The following is a 25,926-nucleotide window of genomic DNA, read 5'->3' on the forward strand; positions in this document are numbered from 1 at the left end:
TGCCATGCCTAATTTTATTTGCACAGGCGTTTTAAGTGTGGGGAGTGCACACTCTTCCTCTTGTTAAGAGGACCCGGTGCCTCCAGATGTCGTTGGTCTCTTCCTTTTTGGGAAGCCCACAAACAGGACCTGAGCTCAACAGCCACTCTCTCCTGCGCAGCTGCTCCCTCCAGATGTGGTCAGGGCAAAAGAATTGCCTTGCCCTGTCCTCAACAAAGAGACAGCAGAAGGCAGAAGGAATCAGGTTCTTGGTTTCAGCACCATGGAGAGCTCCAAGAAAGTGTGTGGCTCCCAGAGAGATGGGAACACCTCTGTTTAGAAAAGATATTTGCTCCTGAGAGAGAGGGGGTGCCTCTTGAAGAAGGGACGTGGAGGATCTCTAACTCCCATCAGCCTCAGCCAAGATGGTCATTAGCTCTGGGGATGATGGGAGTCACAGTCCCACAGTGCCTGCTTCCAAATTTTAAACACAACCACCTGGGGATTGAATCAGCCCTTAGATACATATAATTCAGAGCTGAATTCAAATGATTCAGAGGGGTGAAGTGTGCAAAAAGAGGTGGTTGCAGGGGAAAGAGGAGTATCAGATCAAGACAGCTTTTTGTGATAGAAAGGAACATTTCCTATCAACACAACAGCTCTCGATTGCTGTGGTTTTTTAAAAATATATATCCCAAAAACACCCCATAGCAATTTGCATAGAGTTTGGAGAAGGGGGGATGGGGGAACAACCACCATGCAAATTGCAAAAAAAAAAAAAAAGTATGTCAGGTATTAAAAAGCCTTGAGATTGAATGGAGAGCAAAAGGTGGAGATCTAGAGAGAAAAAGCTATATGATTTTTTATGAACAATAGCGTGATTTTTCTTAGCTGGCAAGGTTTGAATGGCCCTGCTCATTGTCAGGCAAAATGAATGACAAGCCGAGGCCAAGAAGAACGGCTTCAGAGCCGCTATTAAAGGGCTCCATTATCCTGGATGGTTTTCAACAGAAGGTAGAAATAATCATAATCACAGGAGGAGCGTCGACGGGGGGAAAGTACGGGGCTATGAAAGATGTATTGTTAATGGCGTTAGGGTTGAGAAGATGGAGGGAAGGAGGGAGAGGAATGCAGAAACATGGAAGACCTTCAACCCCCTCAAAGTCATTTACGTTTCCTGCAGCACACAAGGTCTGTTCTTGGCGTCCCGGTCACAGGCCAATTGGGAGATGCCGCAATGTGGAAAAAAACGACCTCAAGTTTGGGGTCTGTTTCTGACAGCGGCTGGCGAGAGCCTGGAGACCGGTTTCTGCAGGGAGCTGAAGTCACAGTGGATGGATGGAGCATCTCTGAGTTCAGAAGCCGGCTGCCATTGCAGGTCTGTTGCTTGTGGGGGGGGGTCATGGGGTGGAGAAGGCTGAAGCCTTCAAGCCCAGCTGGTGGGCAGCAGGGTAGTGGCAAATTCAGATGTGCAGTATCCTTTTGGTCTGAGAGGGCGACTTGCAGGGGATGGGGAACCTCAGGTCCTGGTACCAAATGTACCCCCCACAGGCCTCTCTACCTGGCCCTTGAACAAGCCCAGTAAGAGGTGTGTCCTGGGAAAGTTGGCACGGCCTGGAGAGAGTCCCAGGGGCCATATAGAAGAAGAAGAAGAAGAAGAAGAAGAAGAAGAAGAAGAAGAAGAAGAAGAAGAGGAGAAGGAGGAGGAGGAGTTTGGATTTGATATCCCGCCTTTCACTCCCTTTAAGGAGTCTCAAAGCGGCTAACATTCTCCTTTCCCTTCCTCCCCCACAACAAACACTCTGTGAGGTGAGTGGGGCTGAGAGACTTCAAAGAAGTGTGACTGGCCCAAGGTCACCCAGCAGCTGCATGTGGAGGAGTGGGGAAGCGAACCCGGTTCCCCAGATTACGAGTCTATCGCTCTTAACCACTACACCACACTGGCTCTATATAGAGAGGGTTGGGGGGCTCATTTGGCCCTGGAGCATGAGATTCCCCACCTCCTCAGAACTAAAGTCCCAAACACTGCATCATTTCCTCATTGGGGGGGGTACATCCCTCCCCTTTATCATTTTCCTTGCGCTTTTCTCAACGTTTTCCAAACCTACAGCATTCTTTTTGAGGTGACGCCACAGAGGCCCACCTGCTGCGGAAACTCCTCCTCAGCGGGCAAGCCACTTCTGCTCAGAAACCGAGAACACACACAGCAAACGGCACGTTTGGAATTTTATTTTACTTTATTTTAAAAAAAAACAGCCTCCCACATGAGCGGAACACATTGCGTGCAACATACAGGCCAAACAAGGAATTTTGCAAAGAGAGAGGGGAAGCCAAGAGGGACACTTTTCGTCAGGGACCGATCCTCTCAACCCCAAACGAGCTGTAATGATTGTGACGGAATTCCTTAAGGGCATTCCCCATGGCATTCCCCATGGGGAGAAGGGGGCAAGTGAGACACAAGGGGACTCCCACTTCACTTGCAGCCAATCCTCTTTCTCCTTTCCAAACTGCTGTCCTAAAAGCCTCCCAGTGATTGGGCGGAAGGCGGGATGAATCAGCTTAGAATGAGGCAACTCAGTTTGCCACATGGCATAGCTTCTCCCCCTCCAGCTATGGCTGCAGTGGCATTTAATTTAAAAAGGGTCTACCAGCCACTAACCTGGCTGCCGTCCGTCCATCCTAAATCCTAGACCCAGTGCGATGCCCATTCTCCACCAGGGACTGATACTCACTGCCTTTCCCAGGATGCAAAATATTTTTAGGCCTGTGCAAAGAGCTAAGCGTTGCAGCCACACCACACAGCTCCTCTTTCTCCCTAACCACTCAACAGAAGGACCCTCTTTCCAAGAGAAAGCCGTCCTAGTCAGCATCTCAGTACATGCAGTCAAAATTGCAGGGAACCCCAATCCCGAAAGGGTCAAAGGAGAGAGTTGGTCAAAGGAGTTCTCTTGGTTTCTTTTCAGGGGTCTCCCGCAGAAAAGGTTGTTCCTCGACTGCGCCAGTTCTTCATCTATCAGCAAGAGGAGCAAAACAAAACAGGAGGACAAAAGCCACAGTCACATCACCTTCTGCACAGTGGCAAGCTCAGGTCTGTAAGGCTGGCGTGTGTCTTTGGTTCCCCACCCGCCCCAAAAGTCCCGGGTCGCACAGTCCAGCCCGGCTTCTGGACAGCGGGTCGGTGTAGAGGAAACCTCTCAGGAAGGAGCTGGGCCCCCATCAACGCCGCGGGCTTGACAGAAGGCGTCTTTTCCCTTGGAAAGAAAGGAAACAAAACATGATTTCAACACAGCCCCGTAAATGGGAAACCTTGACAACAAATCCTCCAGTTTGGGGATTTTCCTCTCTCTGGGTTCCTCATGAAAAAAGTCAGCATTTTCATGGAAATCTCTCCCAACACCATTAACTTTCAGATTTGAAAATAAGGGATCAGCAGCCTCGAAAATAAGGGATCAGCAGCCTCACCTGTCCCGGGGACAGTCTACGGGATATCTAACAATCCGGGATAGCAGCGGGAAGCAGTGCTGGAATAAGGGAATTTCCCGCAAAAAAAGGGAAGGTTGACAGCTATGGCCAACACACACACACACACACACACACACACACACACAGAGAGAGAGAGAGAGAGAGAGAGAGAGAGAGAGAGAGAGAGTTTTGCAAACTATTTTCCCAAACATAATGCCTTTCTTAGGTTATCTTTGCTAATATACACCAGGGTGGCCATGCCTCCTTTTGTGAAGATGGAAAAGGCATATTTTGAGTGGTGAACTATCCCAAAACGCAGATACCCCAAGGAACAATAAATGCTGCCCTTGTAGCAACGTTGAGGCAGAGTTCACCTTGCATGTCTTTTTTAAAAACTGTAGTTTCTATCAAGGGACTAGGAAAGTCCTAATATATCCCATTATTCAGCCCCTCCCTGGCTGCTCTTCTGAGTCTCTTGCGATCGCTTTGCTCCTGGGCTATAATAGGTCAGTCGCATCTGTGTAAGACCACTTACGACTGCCTTATATATATATGTATTTATTTTATTTATGCATATATCTCTTGACTGTAAAAAAGCTACTGGCCGTTCAGAGCTGGGGATGCTCTTGCGATGAGCTCCTGTTTGTGACTTTCCCACAGGACATCTGGTCGGCCACTGTGGGAACAGGGAGCTGGATTACATGGGCTGCTGGCCTCATCCAGCAAGCTAGTCTTATGTTTGTTTTTTAAAACCCTCATCTCAATTAAGCAGCAGGCAATCAAAGGGAATTTTATGTCCACGCTTAACAGCGTCACAATCCTAATAGCAGACTTGTTTTCCCTATTGCCTTATGTCTCCGAGATCGTTCTGTGGGGAGAGGGTGCCCCACAGAAGGTTTCTCAACACCTACATTCCCAGAAGTCGGGTCCCTCCTCTCCTCGCCCCACAACAAACCCCTCTGCAGAAATCATTAAAAGCTCACTAAGAGCCATAATGAAGCGAAGAAGTTATGGATTGTTAGCCAGACTCGTGGTTAGAAAACAAGGTCCATTAACGCTTTATAGAAGTAAGACGTTGTGGGAGATGAGAGGAAAGGAAGAAGGATTGGGGGGGGGCAGAAGGGGGAGTCAGGGAAGGACAAAAGACTGGGGGGGGGGAAGAGTCATACTAGTTTCTGGGAATGTTTGTTTTAATGGAGACAAGAAGGAGCGACAGCTGTGTGGGCAACACAGCAGTTTGTACCACTGTGACCAAAATGATTGAGGGGATGGAGCAAATTCACTACGAGGAGGAAAAGGTTTGGGGACATTTTAGTTTAGAGAAAAAGCAAGTATATGCAAGCAAGTGCCATGATAAATGGTTTTGTGAAACCAGGCGTGGCGTGGAGAAAGTGGATAGAGGAAAGCTCTTCTCCCTCTCTCATTGCACCAGAACCCAACGAAGCTGAAGGTTGGAAGATTCAGGACTGATGAAATAAAGTCCTTCTGCACACAGTACAGGGTTAACCTATGGAACTCCCTCCCACAGTAGGCAGCAATGGCCACCTACTCAGATGGCTTTAAAAGAGGATTAATAATAATAATAAAAATTATTTATACCCCACCCAGCCGAGACTGGGCTCAGGGCGGCTAACACCAGGTACAAAAACAATTGATTAAAATACAACTTAAAAACAAGATTAAAATACAATATTAAAATGCAGCCTCATTTCAGTAGAAACTCATATCAAAAACTTTTTTGGGGATGAAAACGTCAAGTCTTCACCAAGGCCAACTATCCAGACTGGTCCTAGGTGGGCCAGAAAAAAGCCAGGGAAGTCCCCAGATAGGAGTTCCATCACAGAAGCAGAAAGGAAAAAGGAAAGAGGGGGAGGGGATCAAGTTGATTCCAAGCCAAAGGCCAGGTGGAACAACTCTGTCTTACAGGCCCTGCGGAAAGAAATCAGATCCTACAGCGCCCTGGTCTCATGAGGCAGAGCGTTCCACCAGGCCGGAGCCAGTGTTGAAAAGGCCCTGGCTCTGGTTGAGGCTAATCTGACTTCCTTAGGACCTCTAGGGTGTTGCTATTTATGGACCTTGAGGCTCTCCGTGGGGCAGACCGGGAGAGGCGGTCCTGTAGGTACGAGGGTCCTAGGCCGCGAAGGGCTTTGAAGGTCAAAACCAGCACCTTAAATCTGACCCTGTACTCCACCGGGAGCCAGTGCAGCTGGAAAATCACTGGGCGAATATGCTCCCAAATTCATGGAGGAGAAGGCAACTAGCCATGATGGCTATGTTCCGCTATCCACTGTTGGAAGCAGTATACCTCTGAACATAAGTTGCTGAGAATCGCAGGTGGGGAAGAGTTGCTTTTTTGCTCAGTTCCTACTTGCTGTTTTCCCACAGGGGCATCTGGTTGGCCGATGAGAGAACAGGATGCTGCACTAGATAGGCCACTGGCCTGGTACAGCAAGGCTTTATTTAGGCTCCTGTCTTTGACCCTAGCTGCAGAACCCTGCTCTTGGAGCTCGTTTTTGTTTTTAAGAGGCAATAAGATATATTTGAGAGAGAGAGAGAGAGAGAGAGAGAGAGAGAGAGAGAGAGAGAGAGAGATGGGGCAAAATTTGGTGACATCTAAGCAACTTGAGTTGGGACATGGGTGGCGCTGTGGGTTAAACCACAGAGCCTAGGACTTGCCGATCAGAAGGTTGGCTGTTCAAATCCCTGCGACGGGGTGAGCTCCCGTTGCTCGGTCCCTGCTCCTGTCAACCTAGCAGTTCGAAAGCACGTCAGAGTGCAAGTAGATAAATAGGTACCGCTCCTGTGGGAAGGTAAACGGCGTTTCTGTGCGCTGCTCTGGTTCGCCAGAAGTGGCTTAGTCATGCTGGCCACATGGCCACATGACGCCAGCTCCCTCGGCCAATAAAGCGAGATGAGCGCCGCAACCCCAGAGTCAGCCACGACTGGACCTAATGGTCAGGGGTCCCTTTACCTTTACCTTTAAGCAACTTGAGTTAGTGAATAAGATTCTTTGTGGCAAGAGAGCAAAAGCCCCCTTTGCCTTGATTAAAAAACAGGAGCAGAATGAATTAGGCAAAGAAATAAAGCAGGTTAAGGGACCTGAAATAGAAGGAGGCCACAGAATTCTCAGTTGCCTTGCTGCAAATGGTAGATTTTGTACTGGCAAAACAGCGTCCATCTAGCCCCGTCTGTGGTTCGGGGAGAGTGCACTGAATTTCCCAGGTTCAATCCAAAAATCAATGTCATACAGGCACACAGAAAAGTTTCCGGCAAGTTGCAAAGCAAGCTGATTTGGGGTGGGGAAGTGAGAGAGGAGGACTGTCAAGGTGCGAAACAGAGTGTATGCATATTAATGCCTTAGATTTAGAACTGGCCCAGAAAAATATATATAAATATACATTGCAAACACTAAAATTTTCACCCTGGATAACAAAGTCACACTTCAGGGTGCTTTTTTTCCTTTTTTTAATTCCCAGTTCTTGCAAACTTCATTTGCACCCAAGTTCCCTTGGTAAGCTAAAAGCAGCAAAGTTGATGGAAGAGTTCAAAACTCTCAGGTGAAGATCTAAGGAGGATGCAGGAGTGAAAAAACAGTCCTCACTTCCTGTTCTGATGTGAAAGGGAGCTAGTTGGGTGGCAGGACCACGGCACAGACAGGCCAAAATGCATGATTTGCTGCCTGTGGCCCACCCCCTAGCATCTTTTTACAGAGCAGAAGGAAAGCACCTTTAAGAACATAAGCTGAGCCTGCTGGATCAGGCCAAGGGCCCACCCGGCCCAGCACCCTGCTCTCGCAGAATCACATGGACTAGAAACTTGTATCTTTAAAAATGAAAGCAAGCACAGATTGCAATGTTTGGGTCTTTTTTAATCTGGAAAAAAACAGTGAGTAATGGGATGGGACACAGTAGAGAAGTGTGCAATATTGGGCATGATGTAGAGAAAGTGGACAGGAATTCCACCCCACCCCCTGTCTTATAATATGGTAACTCACTGGGGCCACCAAATGAAATGTTAGAAGATTCAGGGCAGACCAAAGGAAGGGCTTCTTCACACAGCGCTAACCAAATAAATGTCCTCTGCCCAAAACCCTGGATAGCTGCAGCCTGTCGGTGTTAGAATCATAGAAGTAGAGTTGGAAGGGACCCTGAGGGCCATCTAGACCAACCCCTACAAGGCAGAAATCTTTTGCCCAACGTGGGGCTCAAACCCACAACCCTGAGATTCAGAGTCTCGTGCTCTGTTGACTGAGCTATTGAGAGGCTGATGATCTGCTCATTATAAGGCAACATTCTATGTTCCTGCTATAACCACCTCTCCACTGAGAACCATGAGGTCTGGACAGTTATGATTAGATCAGCAGGAGAGCATCTGTCCAGCTTGCAAAAAGTCCCGGGTGCAATCCTTGGCCTAGGGACGTCCCGCTGCCCGGAACCCTGGAGCGCTGCTGCCAGTCAGTGCAGGCACTGCTGGGCTAGATGGACCCCTGGTCTGTCTCGGTACAAGGCAGCTTCCTTGATGGTCCAGGGCAGCCTGGCCGGCCTCCTGTGCCCCTCTTCCCCTCCTCCCCACTCACCAGAGACGCCGCGGCCGGCATCGCTGTCTTCGTCTTCAGCTGGGAGGTCGCTGTGGCAGCTCTCCGTAGCGCTCAAGGCTCCTCCCCTCTCGCTGCAGAGGCTGCTCTGGCTCTCCGACAAAATGCTCCCCAAGGCGCGGCTGGGGGTCCTGGTGGGGGTCCGGGCCACTTCACTGCTGGACACTGCAAGGGGGGGGGGGAGAAGAGGGTCTGATCTCTTGGCCAGTCCATGCAGATTCCTACTTACAGCTCCATTCCCCGTGACGGCTGGTGGAGCGGGAGGCAGAGAGCCCAACCGCAGCTGTGAGATCTGGATGCTCGACTAGATAATTATATATATATATATATATATGTAAAGGTACCCCTGCCCGTACGGGCCAGTCTTGACAGACTCTGGGGTTGTGCGCCCATCTCACTCTATAGGCCGGGGGCCAGCGCTGTCCGCAGACACTTCCGGGTCATGTGGCCAGCGTGACAAGCTACATCTGGCGAGCCAGCGCAGCACACGGAACGCCGTTTACCTTCCCGCTAGAAAGCGGTCCCTATTTATCTACTTGCACCCGGGGGTGCTTTCGAACTGCTAGGTTGGCAGGCGCTGGGACCGAGCAGCGGGAGTGCACCCCGCCGCGGGGATTCGAACCGCCGACCTTTCGATCGGCAAGCCCTAGGCGCTGAGGCTTTTACCCACAGCGCCACCCGCGTCCCGAATCTATATATATATATATATATATGTAAAATAATATAATATTTTATTATCTATACCCCGCCCATCTGGCTGAGTTTCCCCAGCCACTCTGGGCGGCTCCCAATTGAGTGTTAAAAACAATACAGCATGAAATATTAAAAACTTCCGTAAACAGGGCTGCCTTCAGATGGCTTTAAAAAATAAGATAGCTGCTAATTTCCTTGACATCTGATGGGAGGGCGTTTCACAGGGTGGGTGCCACCACCAAGAAGGCCCTCGGCAAGGACTGAAACACTACGTTTTTCTATGGAGTCTTGCACTGGTCACCACTAGAATCATTCTGCCTTCATGCTAATTGTTTGTTCTCATGCTGACAATTGTTGGAGGATGTTTATACTTTTGGGTTATCTGTCCTGGTTTGTGAAACCTCATTCAAAACTATAACTAAATAACCAGCAGCCAGGCCCTTCACACACACACACAACAATCGGGGTGGGGGGGTTGATGGTTAGTGACATGGACCGGTTGGATGTAGAGGAATGGTGGGAGGCACTGGCTGGGGAACCCGCAGGAGAAGAAGACCCATGATGAGTGGTCAGAGGGAGAAGACTGGGAAGAGGAGGGGCTGGAAGCTGAAGGGGAACAGGGCTCAGTGAGCTGGGAGAGTCTGTGGCAGAGAAAAGTCCCAAAGCTGGAGCAGGAGAGGCCAAGAGGCAGAGATGAGTCAGGCTGGCGAAGAGTCCCAGGGTCTCCCCCTCCTGCTGTGACAAGCTCCCCTCCCCGCTGTTCTCCCAGAACCAGGAGAGGCATGAAAAGGGCAGAGGATAAGTTAGCATTATGCAGGCACAATCTCTGATTGCTTGGGGGGGGGGGGAGAACCCTGGGGAGGAGGGGACTCAGGCAGCTTTGTGGGGTGGGACTTTCAGTCTCAGCAACTGATCCATGGGGCCAGACCTACCAGGGATGAGCTGCTGTGCTCATTAAGGCCGGACACTCAGCCAAGTGCTGTGCAGGTTGTGTTTTTGCTAGTAAAGGGTTAACTCCAACTTTGATCAGTGTGATTTACTGCCAACTCACTCTTTGACAGTTAAGTCCCACATGACACTAGGTAAATGTAAAGGGACCCCTGACCATTAGGTCCAGTCATGGCCGACTCTAGGGTTGCGGCGCTCATCTCACTTTATTGGCTGAGGGAGCAGGCGTACAGCTTCCGGGTCATGTGGCCAGCATGACTGAGCCGCTTCTGACGAACCAGAGCAGTGCACGGAAACGCCATTTACCTTCCCGCCGGAGCGGAACCTATTTATCTACTTGCACTTTGACGTGCTTTTGAACTGCTAGGTTGGCAGGAGCAGGGGGACCTCACCCCGTTGCGGGGATTCAAACCGCTGACCTTCTGATTGGCAAGTTCTAGGCTCTGTGGTTTAACCCACAGCACCACCCGCGTCCCCCCACATGACAGTACTTTACCCCATTCAACTGCAAGTCCATCAAGTTCAGGATGGATGGTCAGTTTCAGCTCCACCTGGGGATGCTGAGGATTGAACTCTGGGACCTTGTGCGTGCCAAGCGGAGCTGCAGACCTTTCCCGTAAATTTAAAGCAAGGTTCCAGTCCTCAGGGTTCTGAACAAAGGGCTGGTTGAAATTGGAAGCTGCCTTATCCTGAGCCAGACCACTAGCACAGTATTGTCAACCATGATGGGCGACGACTCTCCAGGGTTTATGGTTCCACACAGCAGAGACTTTCCAGAGCATAGCTGTCAACTTACAGATTTGAAAATAAGGGACCAGCAGCCTCGAAAATAAGGGATCAGCAGCCAAAATAAGGGATTTTCCGGGCACAGGTGTGTTCAACTTCTGAGCCCCTCCGAGCCAAAGACAGAAAGCCCAGGCAGCAGCCAAACGAAGCCTCATCAATAAGGGACAGCAGCGGGACATGGCGCTGGGATAAGGGACTGTCCCGCCAAATAAGGGACGCTTGACAGCTATGTTCCAGAGCTGCCTGAAGATGTCATGGAGGAGAAAACCTGAGACCTTCAGTATGCCAAGGAGGTGATCTCTATTACAGAGCTGTGTTTCTCCCAACACACACACACACACACACACACACACACACACATTATCCCCCCCCCTTAGAAAACCACCCTCATGCACTTCAAGCAACAGGAGCTCTTCATCAAGGTAAGGAAAACAAAAGCTAACCGAAAGGGGGGGGGGGAATGTTTTTGCAGAAACAGTTGCTACGGGTGCTTATTCCCAAAGGCATCCATTTTAAGAAAATGTACGCAAGGACGTTATCTGTCAATAGCAAGCCAGCCCCTTTCCCTATAAAATGATTTGAAACGATCTATCATGCAGAGGCAGCCGCTCAAGAAACCTTGGAACAATAATCAGTCAATGCCAAAGTATGTCACAGATTAAAATCTGCCACTGCGCAAAATAATATTATGGCCTTAAAAAAACCAGCGTGACTTTATTAAGTGGAGTCTTGCGAAGATCAATTTCTCTACGGCGCAGTGAAGTCAAATAAACACGTTCCTGGAAAGAGGCTTTTATGTATTAACAGGGAGACCTCTACCATTTAAAACTTTTTTTTCCAAATGGAAGGCCCTCCCCGCAAAACCACGCTGCCTTTTTATTTCTTTTATATTTATTTATTGCATTTATATCCTGCCTTTTTCTCCAAGGAGCTGAAGACAGTGCACATGTGGTTCCCCCCTTCTTCATTTAATCCCCACAGCAACACTGGGGGGGTAGGTTAGGCAGTGAGCTTCATGGCTGACTGTGGATTTGAACCCTGGGTCGGAGCTCTAACCAAGACACCAATGATGCCTTTTTGAACACTGGGTTTTGAACCTGAGCCAAATTACGACTGCTGCCATTTCTCCTGGCCTTCCAGCCCCTTAAGATGGTCTGTGCTGATCTGAGGGCCAAATGCAGTGCTCTAGATCTCTCTGCCTGGCCCTCAGAAGTCTCCCCAAGCCACGCCTTCTCTTCAGCCACACCCCTTTCTCTCCCCAGGCCACACCCCTCACCAACCTGACATCACCCCTTCCTTGAGTGGCAGGAAATGTGTCCTTGAACTCTGATCGTTCCTCTTTGCTTGCCTGGGTGGAAGGATGGGGGGGGGTGAGAGTGTGCAGAAACTTGCCTGCACACAGGTAACAATTTGCATCAGTTGCCCCTCCCGCTTTTGCCTCTGGCCCCGCCCACCACTGGCAAGTGGCCCCCCCAGAAGGTTCTGTGGCCCTCTGGCTGAAAAAGGCTCTGCCCCTGTCCCTTAGAAACTTGTACAAAGTGCTCCTGCAAATGTATACACAGTGGTACCTGGGTTCTCAAATGCCGAAAACCCAGAAGTAAGTGTTCTAGTTTTCGAACGTTTTTTGGAAGCCGAGCGTCCGATGCAGCTGTCGGCTATTGTTTCCGGGGCACCTGCACCAATCAGAAGCTGTGCCTTGGTTTTCAAACGTTTTGGAAGTCAAACAGGCTTCCAGAACAGATTAAGTTTGGCACTTTTGTTTTTGAGGCTTTTTCAGTTAATTTGTTTTTGTGACTGCATGGAACCCAGTTCAGCTACCATCTGATTGATTGTGTGAATGCGGAAATGGATAAAAGCCCCCCATCCAAACAATGACTATCATCAGTGCAGGTAAGAAAATAATAATAATTTTAATTTTAATCATCTACAATGCCTTCTTATTTATTTTATAGTACAGTACATTGATTATTGCTTTCATTTTATGGATCACTGGTCTCATTAGATAGGAAAATTAATGTTAAATTGCTGTTTTAGGGGTTGTTTTTTAAAGTCTGGAACGGATTAATCCGTTTTGCCTTACTTTCTATGGGAAAGCGTGCTTGGTTTTGGAACGCTTTGGTTTTGGAACGGACTTCCGGAACGGATTAAGTTTGAGAACCAAGGTACCACTGTACATTTAATAAAATCTTAATAATAATAATAATAATAATAATAATAATAATAATAATTAATAATACTGCAATGCTGAAGGAGCACCCAGCGACCCAAGAAGCTGCTTTCCTCACCAGATTCCGCTCGGTGTTGTCTGATCTTGAAACCCTTCGATCCTGCGAGCAAAGACCGGTCATCCAGACTCGACGAGCTGAACTCAGAGTCGCTGTCACTATCACTAGAGACCACTGTAGGGAGACAGAAATACAAGGTGGATGGGGAGGGTGGGGAAGATCCGGCCATAAATTATAAACTGAATCAACACTAGTCAGAAATGGCAAGCCTGCCGCAGTGAGAGGGATATTCAGATTCCATCCTCAACCCCCCCAAACGTCTGTGTGGAAAGGCACATCTTAACTGGGTATTTTGGGGGTTTTCCATTTATTTATATTTTATTGAAAGTTTTACAGTTAATTGAAGTAAATAAGAAGAAGAAAGAAGAGGAAGGAAAGAAACAAAAGAAAACAGGATAACAACAATAACGAAGTAACATTAAAATGTAATTAGGGTTGCAGAACTATGTAATGTGTGTGTAAATAGATAAGACTTATTATATCCCTCACTTCATGAGTTACTATGGTTTTGATAAATACTTTCCAAATATCATTAAATTTGTCCATGAATAATTTTCGTCTGAAAGCGATCTGTTCATAGGTTACAAGAGTTGTCATGTCGTCTATCCATTGATCAAAGGAGGTCATATTTTTATCCTATAATTTAAGATGATGTTACCTTCCAAAAATTGTAACTCCTTCCCCACAATAGTTCTTATACCTCCTAGTATTTTTCTCCAGAAATTTGCTAACGCTGACCACTGTGTAAACCATATACTTCAAAGAAGCAGTCTCCTTACTGCATCTCCAACAGCACGTTGTCATCAATAGACCATGTTTATGCAATCGTGATTGACTCCAATAAACTAAATAAAATATTTTCTTGTACGAGACGTAGATTATAATATATCTTGTCTGGATGTTGAGATATGCATGCAGCTTTAAAGACAGACACTACTCAGAGGCATTCCATAACCCAGGAGCCACAACAGAGAAGGCCCTGTCATGCAATACTGGCTCAATGAAGGGAGATTTCTCCTGGAGATTTCAACACCCAGGCAGATCTACATGGGATATTTGGTGCTCAGCTCATTTAGGGTTTTGTCTGCCAGCGGAAGACCCTAGAGATAGACTCCGAAGCATACAGGCGACCAGTGTGGGTCTTTTGAGAACCAGTGTTCATAAGACCCAAATGTTCTTGTGACATTTCTCAGGAGTTGTTCAGAAGCAACTCCTATAATAACATATTGGGGGGGGGGAGACACCTGGAAATTAAAAGGTTTTGAGCTTGCTAGCTGCAAGATTAACTATGTAAGAGCAGAAGACAAGGCTGCTGGATCAGGCCAGTGGCCAGCCAGATGCCCCATTGGGAATTTTCAAACAATCTGCTTCATTGGATCTCACAGATCCTGATGGAGAAGGGATCAACTTCTTTGTTCTTTCGCTCCAGAACCTCAAGACCACATATGTTCATATCTGAGGGTCTTATGCTGAGGATTTTGAACAAGGAAGCACGTAGTGACTTTCCGAGTAAGGTTCTGGTCATTTGTGGCAGGTTTTTTGTTTTGTTTTGTTGCTGCTATTAAAGCAAGCAATCTAAAACCCAACAGCGGATCGTGCCAAACACGAGTCTCATTAAATGTTACTTCACTTTTTGCTGTTTCTGCAAGCTCAACGAAAGGGAGACAGAGGAAGAGAGAGCGATAAAAACGAAGGAGGCTCAATTTCGCTGACACAAATCTAAGGGTGCGATTTGAATTGGTAAATTATTCCCACTTTGCAGCACAAAAAACAAAAGGGGAAAAAAGAAAACTGCAACCACTTCTTCTATTTAAACACCATGTGAGGAGGGAACTAATTTAGCTGCCAGCTGTTTGATGGCGAGATCAGGTGGGGGAGAAGAGGAGAGGAGACAGAATTGTCTTTTTCCTTTTTCTACGGCAAGGCCATTTGACAACGGATAGACAATCCCCGTATCCTTGCAGAAGGCCTCAAAGTCCAAGGGTGAGCCCCAGCTGAGCAACAGCTCCTGTCTGAAGCTGGAGCAAAGAAAATATGAAAATAGGGAATGAAGTCACCGCATTGCATTTATATCCCACCCCTTGTTTCCTCCAAGTAGCTCTCTGCTTTTTTCAGTGGAACTTTCCCAAAGAATGCATTTGTTTTGCCAATATATATGTTTTAAGAACCGTTTCCCACAAAGCGTGCGTTTTCGTACACTGTGTGCGTGTAGAGAACGGCGTCACCAAATTTGGAGCTATTTGGATTCTGAAGGATTGATGCGTTTTGGTTTGCATATTGTTTCAGGAACTGGAAATTAGGGGTGTTTGCATTTAACCGCCCAGTCTTCTGGAAAGCCCAGAAAGGCTGCTGTGTCTCTGTATGAGTCACTGGTCTGTCCATTCCTCCTTCCCATCACCTTCTGTTAGGAGTAAATCATTCTACTCCCATCCCTACACTGGGCATAGAATCACTCCTGATACAGCACAGGCTACCTGCGTTCCAGCTCTCTGCAAGAGTTACTGTTCTGGCTTTCTCAAGTGGCTGCTCTGAGCATGCCCAGGTTGTGCAAACACCCAGAAAGGGTGGTTCCTCCAAGAAGGGCAACTCTTAACACTGCCATGCCCAAACAGCAAATTGCTTAGCACAAATTCTGGTGGTTTTCCATCTATTGCAATTCACGCGGCAAGAGGATATTCAGAAATACAGGAGACCACACTAGGAGTTTCTGTGCGACAAAGCAGTGGATCGTCCCCACGAACACATGTCGATGCAAAAAGGGGACGGAGGACGACCGTCAACACAGCAAAATGGTTGCCAGAGCTGTTGGCACTTCCTCCAGCCATAAATCAAGTGCCGAAAAAGGCTGGGAGGGGTTACCCTGGCAACAGCCAGGAAGCGTAAATACTCGCATCAATGCAGCTGTGTGAGAGTGCACACCCATAGCATCAACACCCACCAAAGCTACCCCAAATTACGGGAATAGCTCAGTTGGTAGAGCATGAGATTCTTAATCTCAGGGTTCTGGGTTTGAGCCCCACGCTGGGCAAAAGATTCCTCCATTGCAAGGGGTTGGACTAGATGATCCTTGTGGTCCCATATTCTATGATATGGGGTGGACAAATTTGTCAATTTCAGCTCCTATCCATTTCTCCGGGCTTTCTCGGTTCCAGATCAGTTTATGAGCTTTTTTTTTTAAGTCCGCACAAAAATTTGCAAACATTCAGGTGCCCCTCTCCTAGCATTTGCAAAGAATTTGCCCTAATAGACCTTTGCCCAAGAATTTGCCCAAGGGCTTTTGGCTACTCAACAGGACTTCTCTTTCCCTCCCCTCTCCCTGTGCACTGGCTAAATCTATTCTGGACTTCCCCCTCCTCAATTAATCCGCACCACAACCCTGTGAAGTAGGCTAGACGGAGAGAGACAGTGATTGGCCAAGGTCACCCGGTCAGATTAATGGCAGATGGGGGATTCGAACCCCGATCTCCCAGGTCCCAGTCTGACACTCTAAGCAAAACACCACCCTGGCTCTACACATCTGAAGGGCTGCCTCATGGAAGGTGGTTAGCAAGCTTGTTTTCTCCTGCTCAGGAGGTTAGGATTCATGTTCCAAGAATCCACGTTCTTGCAGTGCAGGAATCTCAGCTAAAATATCCATGGCGGACTCTCCTTCGATGGAGGTTTTTAAGTGGAAGTTGCAAGGCCATCTCTCGTGGATGATCCTTGGGGCCGCTTTTCAACACTGCACTTCTAAGATTCCACCACCACCACTTACCGTATTTTTTGCTCTATAGGACGCACTTTTCCCCCTCCAAAAATGAAGGGGAAATGTGTGTGCATCCTATGGGGCGAATGCAGGCTTTCGCTGAAGCCTGGAGAGCGAGAGGGGTTGGTGCGCACCAACCCCTCTCGCTCTCCAGGCTTCAGGAAGTTATCTCCAAGCCTTCGGAGCGTGGGGTGAATTCCCGCCGGGCTCCCAAGGTTTGCGGATAGCAGCCTGCAGCCCGAAACCCGGGGAGCGCAGCGCTGTGCACCCCGGGCTTTGGGCAGCTATCTGCAAGCCTTCGGATAGCAGCAAGCTCCGGGATCAAAGGGGGCTGGGGTCGGGGCAAGCTCGGGCTTCCCCCGCCCCAGCCCCGCGGCTAAAAAGGAAGGCAAGACAGCTAGCGGGATCCATCCCGCTAGCTGTCTTGGCTTTTGCCAAAGCTGCGCGCAGCCTCTCCCTGCTGGAGAGGTTGTGCGTGGCTAAAGAGGAAGCCAAGACAGCCAGCGGGATGGATCCCACTGGCTATCTTGGCTTCTTTGCTCTTTGGGGCTGGGGGGGGGGGATTTAAAAATTTTCCCACCCAAAAAACTAGGTGCGCCCTATGGTCCGGTGCGCCCTATAGAGCGAAAAATACAGTATTTCTGCAATATTTCTTTAGAATCGTGTTGCGGCCCTAGAAGTCTTCACCCCACCCCACACCCCGTAGTCAGGCCACAGAGAGCCAGGAAAGGACTGACCTCTTCCTCTGGCCCAGGTGAAGGAATGACGGGGGGAGACCCCCTTGAGGTCCATCGCTGGCGGCTCCAGGTGACGAGGCCGCGGGGTCTGCTCGCTGGCTTTGCCGCCGCCGCTTTTCAAAGGCAAGATGTACTTGGGGAGGCCCTTGTAGAACCAGGCGCCGGACCGCTTCCAAACCTAGAGAGAAGGAGAGCAAATAATTGGGGTGATCTCTGGACCCTCCTGGGGTGACCCAAGGGATGTACAGTGGTACCTCGGGTTACATACACTTCAGGTTACATACGCTTCAGGTTACAGACTCCGCTAACCCAGAAAGAGTGCTTCAGGTTAAGAACTTTGCTTCAGGATGAGAACAGAAATCGTGCTCTGGCGGCGCAGCAGCAGCAGGAGGCCCCCGTCAGCTAAAGTGGTGCTTCAGGTTAAGAACAGTTTCAGGTTAAGAACGGACCTCCGGAACGTATTAAGTACTTAACCCGAGGTACCACTGTACTGGCTGTGGGGCTGGTTTGTTCTGGTTTTCTCTCCATCCTCCTCCCTTGCAAAGATCCTGTGGACATTGAATGAGGACAGCAGAACAAGCACGGAGCATCTAACCCAGGGAAACCACGGGTCGAACAGCACTCAGCCCTGCGAGAATCCCGACAGAAATCAACCCGGGTGCAGAAATTGCCCCTTCGTCCCATGCCACTGGGAAGCGACTGTAGTGCTTAGAGCGTCGGAATAGGGCCTCTAAGATCAGGGTTTGAATCACCGCTCGGATATGAAGCAAACTAGGTGACCTTGGGCAAGCTACTGTCTCTCTCTGACTAGTCTACAACGCAGGGTTGTTGTCTGTATCTGAATACCAATTGCTGGAAACTTTCTTATTACGATTAGATTAAAAAAAAAGCTTACAGTGAGGTGTAATATAAGCTTACAGTTATTTGCATTAACAAGAGAAGTCATGAAATAAATGTAAAGATACGGTAGATCCTTCATGCGCTTTATATAAGAGAAGAGGGAATCGTAATTAGGATTCAAGATTGATCTATTACATATTGATTTTAAACAACCTGCTCTGAAAATCACCATGGCAATCAACAGCAGGCGAGAAATTGCCTTTTACCTGAGAAACAGCCTGCCCTCAAAAACAAAAGAGTCTGCCCTTTGTGTCTCTGTATGAACCGTGGCTGTGATGGCCTGGGAATCTGATTCAGAGGCTGAACCTGAGGAATCCCAGCCTGCACAGGAGTCCCCGCCTCCAGGGCCGGCTGAGCTGGGGCAGGGCCTTGAATCTGAAGTGCCTGCACCTGTGCCGGATCCTCAGGAGCAGGCACCAGATGAATACACTCTGGCTCTGGAGGCGATTGAGGACCCATTGCCTACAGCAGTGTTTCCCAACCTTGGGCCTCCAGCTGTTTTTGAAATACAATTCCCATCATCCCTGACCACTGGTCTTGCTAGCTAGGGATGATGGGAGTTGTAGTCCAAAAACAGCTGGAGGCCCAAGGTTGGGAAACACTGGCCTACAGGTGCGCTTCTCCCAGCCCTGTCAGGGGAAGGTGAGTCTCCCCCTGGGCCCAGTAACCCTCCAGCCTCTCCTGAGCTGCAGAGGCTCAGGGCAGAGAGGCGGAGGGAACTGTGCTCGCCTCCAGGCCAGGAGAGGCGGGTCACCTGTGGACCGGGACCGCCCCTGGCCTCAGAGAAGATAAAGGCCAGTCAGCCCGGTCCCAGGTTGCGGGAGCAACGACGTTGGAAACCTGCTTCTGCCAGCACCCAGCCCTGTTCTTCCAGAGTTCCCGCCCCCGCCCGGCTCCTCGCTTTGGACCCCACTTCGCCCTTGGTGGACAATCTCCAGACCCTCAACCCAGGGCCGGACTCTGACCACACCTCACGGTAACCTCCCCCTGGGACCAGCACAGTGGCTTTCTGCCAACTGAGGGACACCTGGAACAGTGACTCATGCAGAGACACTTATGAGAGGAGGCTCTTGCAGCTGTTTTGGAAAACATTTTACAACAAAACCATTGGTAGCAATAAGGGCTCAGAGCAAAAGCGTCCAATTTCAGTTCAGAAAAGCAAGCTATTCAAAGTCCAGCATGAGAATTTCTCTTCCAACCTATTTTTCTTCTCTCTCTCTCTTTTCTGAAGCTGACACGACAAGCTTGATAAAGGGCAGCTTAAACCAAATTAATGGAGGGAGAACAAATCAATCCTTTGCACAATGGTGAGGGGGGGAAATGAAGCTGCAAGAGCCAAAAAGCCCTTTTCTGGCAACCCTCGTTTATCTTTGCAAATAGTATTTTTTAAACGATCCTCACCTGCAATCAGGGACGCGGGTGGCACTGTGGGTTAAACCACAGAGCCTAGGACTTGTCGATCAGAAGGTTGGCAGTTCGAATCCCCATGGCGGGGGTGAGCTCCTGTTGCTCGGTCCCTGCTCCTGCCAACCTAGCAGTTCGAAAGCACACCAGTGCAAGTAGATAAATAGGTACCGCTCCGGCAGGAAGGTAAACGGCATTTCCGTGCGCTGCTCTGGTTCGCCAGAAGCGGCTTAGTCATGCTGGCCACATAACCCGGAAGCTGTACACCGGCTCCCTCGGCCAATAAAGCAAGATGAGCGCCGCAACCCCAGAGTCGGTCACGACTGGACCTAATGGTCAGGGGTCCCTTTACCTTTTACACCTGCAATCTAACTTTAGGACAGGACATTGTACTGCAGGAGTGTTCAACCTGATGCCCTCCAAGATTGTGGGATGATGTGGTTGTGCTGTATGGGATAGCCCCCCCTCCCCCCGGCATTCATAACTGGGACCTCGCAATGAGAAATCCAAGCTCACAAGGCAGTTAGACACTCCCAAGAGGGCCTACCAAAGACACACAGGCCTGAGTGCTCTCTGGTAAAAACCGCATAGAAGGGGAAAACGAAAGTACAATATTAACAACGGAATAAAAGTACTGCAAGCTGCTGAGAGGCTGCTGCCTCCTTATAGAAATTCAGCCTAAGAGGGACTCAAGCCGAGAGAAAAAGATCGTTTGAGTGTGAAAAATCGGAGCGAGCAGATTAGGGCGCCCCAGCGGCCGGCTACAGCGATAAAGACTTCGCGCTTCCCGCAAGAATGCTCGCCACACGTTCCAATTTAGATTTTAATAGCGAGATTGCGATGGAGGGAGCTTATTAGCGCACACTTAATATACACGGCTTTGGGTGAAGGAGAGGGAGGGGGGAAGGGAGCGCAAGAGAAAACGAAGCAATATCCAGAGACAAAAAAAAAACCAACCCAGTTTCGTTGGAGCCTTCCGACAAAGCAAACTGAACTAGACAGGTTTTTCGAGTCAAGGAATTGTGGGTCTGCTTTTGGGGTGGAGGGAATCGGAAGGTTTGGAAATATTTCAGGCCCTGTGGGTTTATGAGGAATGGCTGAGGTAGTTGGGGGTGCTCAGCTTGGAGGAGAAGAAAGATATGATAGCCGTCGTCAGATATCTGAAGGGCCGTCACATGGAAGATGTGTTTTTATCATGTATTTTAATGTTGTGAACTGCTGTGAGATCTACGGATGAAGGGTGGGTACGCAAATTTAAATAAGAAATAATAATAATAATAGGCAAACTTGTTTTCTCTTGCTCCAAACCAATGGATTCAAAAGACAAGAAAGGAGATTCCAACCAAACACTAGGAAGAACTTGCTGAGGGCAAGAGCCACAGAACGGACTCACTCAGCTGGAGGCTTTTAGAAAGAGGCCCTCCGTCATGGATGCTTGAGTCGAGATTCCTGCATTGCAGAAGGTTAGACTTGATGGCCTTTGGGGGTCCCTTCCAACTCTACAATTCTGTGATTCTATGAACCGTCCCCAGGGCTGGCCCCAAGATGCCACAGCACTTAAATTTATTTATATAGTAGTGCCCCTCAGTTAAGTGGGCATGGCCAACACGATGCCTGCAGCTGCCACTAGGCCTGGTGTGGGAGGAAGCTGTATTGGGATCTCCTGCTCAACCTCCAGGACATTTGAAGTAGATCCATGAGGATTTCCGGCTCCCAAACGTTTCAACAGCGACAACACAAAATGAATTCTCTCCTGAACTATACTTCTGATGTGAAGTACAGTGGGGGTTGCGTCTGAAGTGGTAGACAAGACTATGAGCTCAGTTCAGTTCTCAAAACCAATTCCCCAAGATAAGAATTCTTTCATTCCAAGCATATGTAATTCGGTGTGATGGCCTGGGATTCCGATTCAGAGGATGAACCGGAGGAATCCCAGCCTGCACAGGAGTCCCCGCCTCCAGGGCCGGCTGAACTGGGGCAGGGCCTTGATTCTGAGGAGCCTGCACCTGTGCCGGATCCTCAGGAGCAGGCACCAGGTGAATCCATTCTGGCCCCAGAGGTGCTTGAGGACTCAGGGTCTACAGGTGAGCTTTCCCCGGGACCCAGTAACCCTTCAGCCTCTCCTGAACTGCAGAGGCTTAGGGCAGAGAGGCGAAGGGAACTGGTTTCTCCCAGGAGGAGTGTTCGCCTTAAGGCCAGGAGAGGCGGGGCTCCTGGGGGCCGGGACCGCCCCTGGCTTCAGAGAAGATGAAGGCCAGTCAGCCTGGTCCCAGGTTGCGGGAGCAACGTCGTCATTGAAGAGCTGTTTCGGCCAGCATCCAGTCCTGTTCCTCCAGTGTTCCTGTTCCCCGCCCGGCTTCCTGCTTCTGACCTTCCAGTGTTCCTGTCCCCGCCCAGCTCCCTGTTTCGGACCTCGCCTCACACTTTGTGGACTATTTCCAGGCTAGTGACTCAGGACTGAACTTTGACTACGGTAACAGTAACCTTTCCCCCGGGACCAGAACATTCGCCCTTGGTTCCAACTGGTGGGTTCCAGAAAAACAAAAACAAAAGCCCCGCAAGCCTAAAGTATGCTGAGCCTTGCTCTTGAAAACCTGATTATTAAAAAGGGGGAAAGAGATTCTGAGAATTCTTGATTCTGCACCCCATGCTGAAATGGCTATGTTTGAGATGCATGGCATTGATATAATAAAAAGATACGGCTGTCATCACACAGTAGTTTCCTTGGGCACCAGCAGGTGGCGCTGCAACCTAGAGAGTGTTAACAGACTTCTGAGGGCTATTGAGCCACTGCAGCAGTGATGGAGGGTGAGGAGAAAGAAGGCGGAAGAGGGAGACTGAGGTGGGCAGTCTAGGCCGACCGTGAAGGAGCAACTCTAAGGGCAGGGAGGGCGGTTTGGCAAGGGGGTGGAAGCAGGTGGGGTTGGTGATCGAAGCAAGCATGGGCACTGCTCCAGGTAATTTTATACATTCTCTCTCTCATTACAGCAAATAGCAGCTTGCTAACAGATGTTATATGGGCTCAGGCCCATTTAGTTAGCATGTAGAACACGCACACCATTATTAATGAGGCTGCACAGAATTGTACACCCCCCAAAAAAAAAGAAAAAGTCAGGCGGCAGCAGGATAAACGAGGCAAGTGGGGAAATTAAACAAGCACCCCAGTCCTTTTCATTATGCACCAGCAGAACTTTGCAATTACATCCTTTGGACCAATCTGTCTTGACTCCACGACACGACTACCTTGCAGAGCGGCAGGGATGGGTGGGTGGGAAGAGGCTGATTTCCTAAATGCAGGTAAAGCAAGTCCACATACTGCACCTTCTGATGTAGAAGACATCAGAAATTCAGAGAAATCCGGTTCAGTTTAATTCCGAAACGCGAATTTACTTAATCCGCACGCCCTGAAACAAGCATGTGAACAGCCAGCCTATGGAATTTGCGCTCCTGTGGATTTTGAAACGCTGCTGTCTAGGCAAGTCAAGGTGTGAAAAAAGAAAAAAGAAAAAAAAAGCATCTGCCAGGGTAAAACGTGCATAAAATGGCACATTATGATTATCATTAGAATTAATTTATAAAAATATTTATCTACCACTGCCATAAAAAGATATCAAACTGGTTTATAGCAATAAAGCATGAGACCGTACAACAAAAAACACAAAAAAAGTTAAAATCAGAAATCAATTAACAATTGTTTATTATTAGAAACACAGAGTTGGTAGGGACAATCAGGGTCATCTAGTCCAACCCCTACAATGCAGGAATCTTTCAGGCTTGAATCCAGAACCCTGATATTAAGAGTCTGATGTTGTTGCTGTCGTTGCTGTTGTTACACACCCTTGCTTTACCAAAAGTGGATATTAATAATAATTTTATTATTTATACCCCGCCCTCCCCAGCCAAGGCCGGGCTCAGGGCGGCTAACAAGCAATAATAAAAACAAGTTGAATGATTACAACTTAAAACAAAATTAAAATACAACATTAAAATATTGAAACATTAAAATATTAAAATGCCTCATTAAAATGCCTCATCGCAGGAGAAGGAAAAGAAAGAAGAGGGAGGGAGGGAATCAAATTGGCTCCAAGCCAAAGGCCAGGCAGAACAACTCTGTCTTACAGGCCCTGCGGAAAGAAATCAGATCCTGCAGGGCCCTGGTCTCATGAGGCAGAGCGTTCCACCGGGCCAGAGCCAGTGTTGAAAAGGCCCTGGCTCTGGTTGAAGCTAATCTAACTTCCTTAGGGCCCGGGACCACTACGGTGTTGCTATTTATGGACCTATTAGGCAAAACTGAATGACAAACATGCCTATTAGGAGAAACTCACACTAAATTGCTGGATTTTTACGAGGGCTTTCTTTTTTACTGGAAACTGGTGCAGAAATGCGGAGAGCTGGAGATTGGAAATATGACGGAAACTGAAATTGACATATCTGCCCGTCCCTAGTCTGCTGCGAGCAGGAGGTGATCAGGCTTCAAATAAATCATTCCTGGCTCTGCACAAGCCTCAAACCGGACAGATTTTTCATGTTAAAAGGCTGGTGTTTAAACAGCATCGCGTCGTCAAGCTTCACAGGGGCTGCGCAAGGCACCCCATCCAAAGCAGTGCCGGCCCTGTCAGAAGGTAAAGGAAGCGACTGCTTTTCCTGGATAAGGGCACCGATGAAGGGAGACATTTTGGAAACGTCTTACTCTGCTTTTATCGCTCAACTACTTCTCATTCCTCACATTTGTATACCACCCTTCCACAGAAGGGCGGAAGGAGGCATCCACATTCTCCAAATCCTCACAACAGCCCAAGAGGTCGGTTGGGCTGAGATCAGCCACTGAGGCATTTCCCACCTAGTCATTTTGACGCTTTGGCAGCCTATTTGCAAAATTTAACAATTCCAAAATACAGACGTGCTTTCACTTTCGCAAGTTTGAATATATACTGCCTTCACCACTGGGGAAACGGTTATGTCCATGTGGAGATGGCAGTATTGAGTCAGGATTTCCTGTGCTTCTAGCTTGCACTCTTTATAAAACTTTGAGGAGTGAGGTTTCCTCTCTAGAAGGGGAAGAAATGGATGCAGTGAGAGATTTTACTTTCTCGGGCTCCGTGATCACTGCAGATGGTGACAGCAGTCATGAAATTAAAAGACGCCCGCTTCTTGGGAGGAAAGCAATGACAAACCTAGACAGCATCTTAAAAAGCAGAGACAACACCTTGCCAACAAAGGTCCGTATAGCAAAAGCTATGGTTTTCCCAGTAGTGGACACAACTAAATGACTGGGAGACCAGGGTTCAAATCCCCACTCAGCCATGAAGCTCCCTTGGAGATCCTTGGGCCAGTCACAGCCTCTTGGCCTAATCTACATTGCAGGATTGTTGTGAGGGTGAAAGGGGGAGAGAGGGAAACCATGCTTGCCAACTTGATTTCCTTTACTTTGAGGAAAAGTGGGATATAGATATAAGTATAAATCAATTAAGAAAAATTAAGATTAAACTCAGTTAATGGAGGGAGGGCAAATCAATAGATCCTTCACACAACGGTTAAAAAATGAAGGTGCAAGAGTCAAAGCAACACTCATCTCTCTTCGCAGGAAGTGTTTTGTGTGCTTTGTTCCTCACCTGCAATCTAAGTTTAATGTGGGACATTCTGTTGCTGGGATAAGTCAATCTGATGCTCTCAATATATTGACTGAGTGGGAATTTGAACCTTGGTCTCTCGAGTCCTAGTCTGACTCTCACTGCTGCACCACACCGGCTCTCAGGATACAGGATCGCAGGTTTGGAAGGGACCCCTGGGCATCATCCAGACTGACCCTTCCAAACCTAAAGCATATGATACTCAAGACCGCCTTGGTGTGTGGATGAAGGAGGCAGGCAGAAACTAGTTTCTACTGACCCAAAAACTCGGCGGTTGCGCAAGGAATAATTTCTGCCCGCCTCTGATTAGTATTGGAGTCTTTCCTGAAGAAGCAGACATTTGATACTGCAAAGCAGGAATCCTGTCACCATGGACTCACCTCTCTCTGTTCGCTGCAAATCTTGCAGAACCAGACGGGCCGCTTCTGGGCGCTCAGGGTTTCAATCCCACATTTGGTGCAGACTTTCTGGGGGGGAAAGACGACACGGGGATTGGGGTGGGAACTATTAGAAAGGCCGAAGGAGCCCAACGCCAACACCACCCTCCCCTTGAAGGAAAGAAGCAAACAAACAACACTAGGAGACCTGCCATTTAAATTACCCATAGTGCACTGCTCCACTGGGAAATGCTGAGAGAGCGCCATGGGGGCCATAGCTGTCAACATTTCCCTTTTTTTAAGGGAAATTCCTATTTGGAATAAGGGAATTTCCCTTAAAAAAGGGAAACGTTGACAGCTATGGTGGGGGCCAGTCACAAAATGGC

The 25,926-nt window shown here is 48.6% G+C and overlaps 1 protein-coding gene across 2 annotated transcripts in view; it reads right to left on the reverse strand.

Annotated features, from left to right (window-relative positions):
* Positions 1–2,225: 2,225 nt before the first annotated feature.
* The window catches only part of RPH3AL (rabphilin 3A like (without C2 domains)), a 52,187-nt gene continuing 28,486 nt past the window's right edge, over positions 2,226–25,926 (reverse strand). For both annotated transcript variants that reach the window (XM_028707578.2, XM_077919561.1), the window contains 5 exons: positions 25,544–25,630; positions 17,230–17,407; positions 12,748–12,861; positions 8,018–8,200; positions 2,226–3,230 (listed from right to left, as the gene is read on the reverse strand). In XM_028707578.2, coding sequence (XP_028563411.1) covers positions 3,196–3,230; positions 8,018–8,200; positions 12,748–12,861; positions 17,230–17,407; positions 25,544–25,630 — 597 coding nt within the window. In that variant the 3' untranslated portion in view covers positions 2,226–3,195. The remainder of the gene's footprint in view (positions 3,231–8,017; positions 8,201–12,747; positions 12,862–17,229; positions 17,408–25,543; positions 25,631–25,926) is intronic.

Source organism: Podarcis muralis, chromosome 15, assembly GCF_964188315.1.
Source record: "Podarcis muralis chromosome 15, rPodMur119.hap1.1, whole genome shotgun sequence".
Taxonomy (NCBI): Eukaryota; Metazoa; Chordata; class Lepidosauria; order Squamata; family Lacertidae; genus Podarcis; species Podarcis muralis.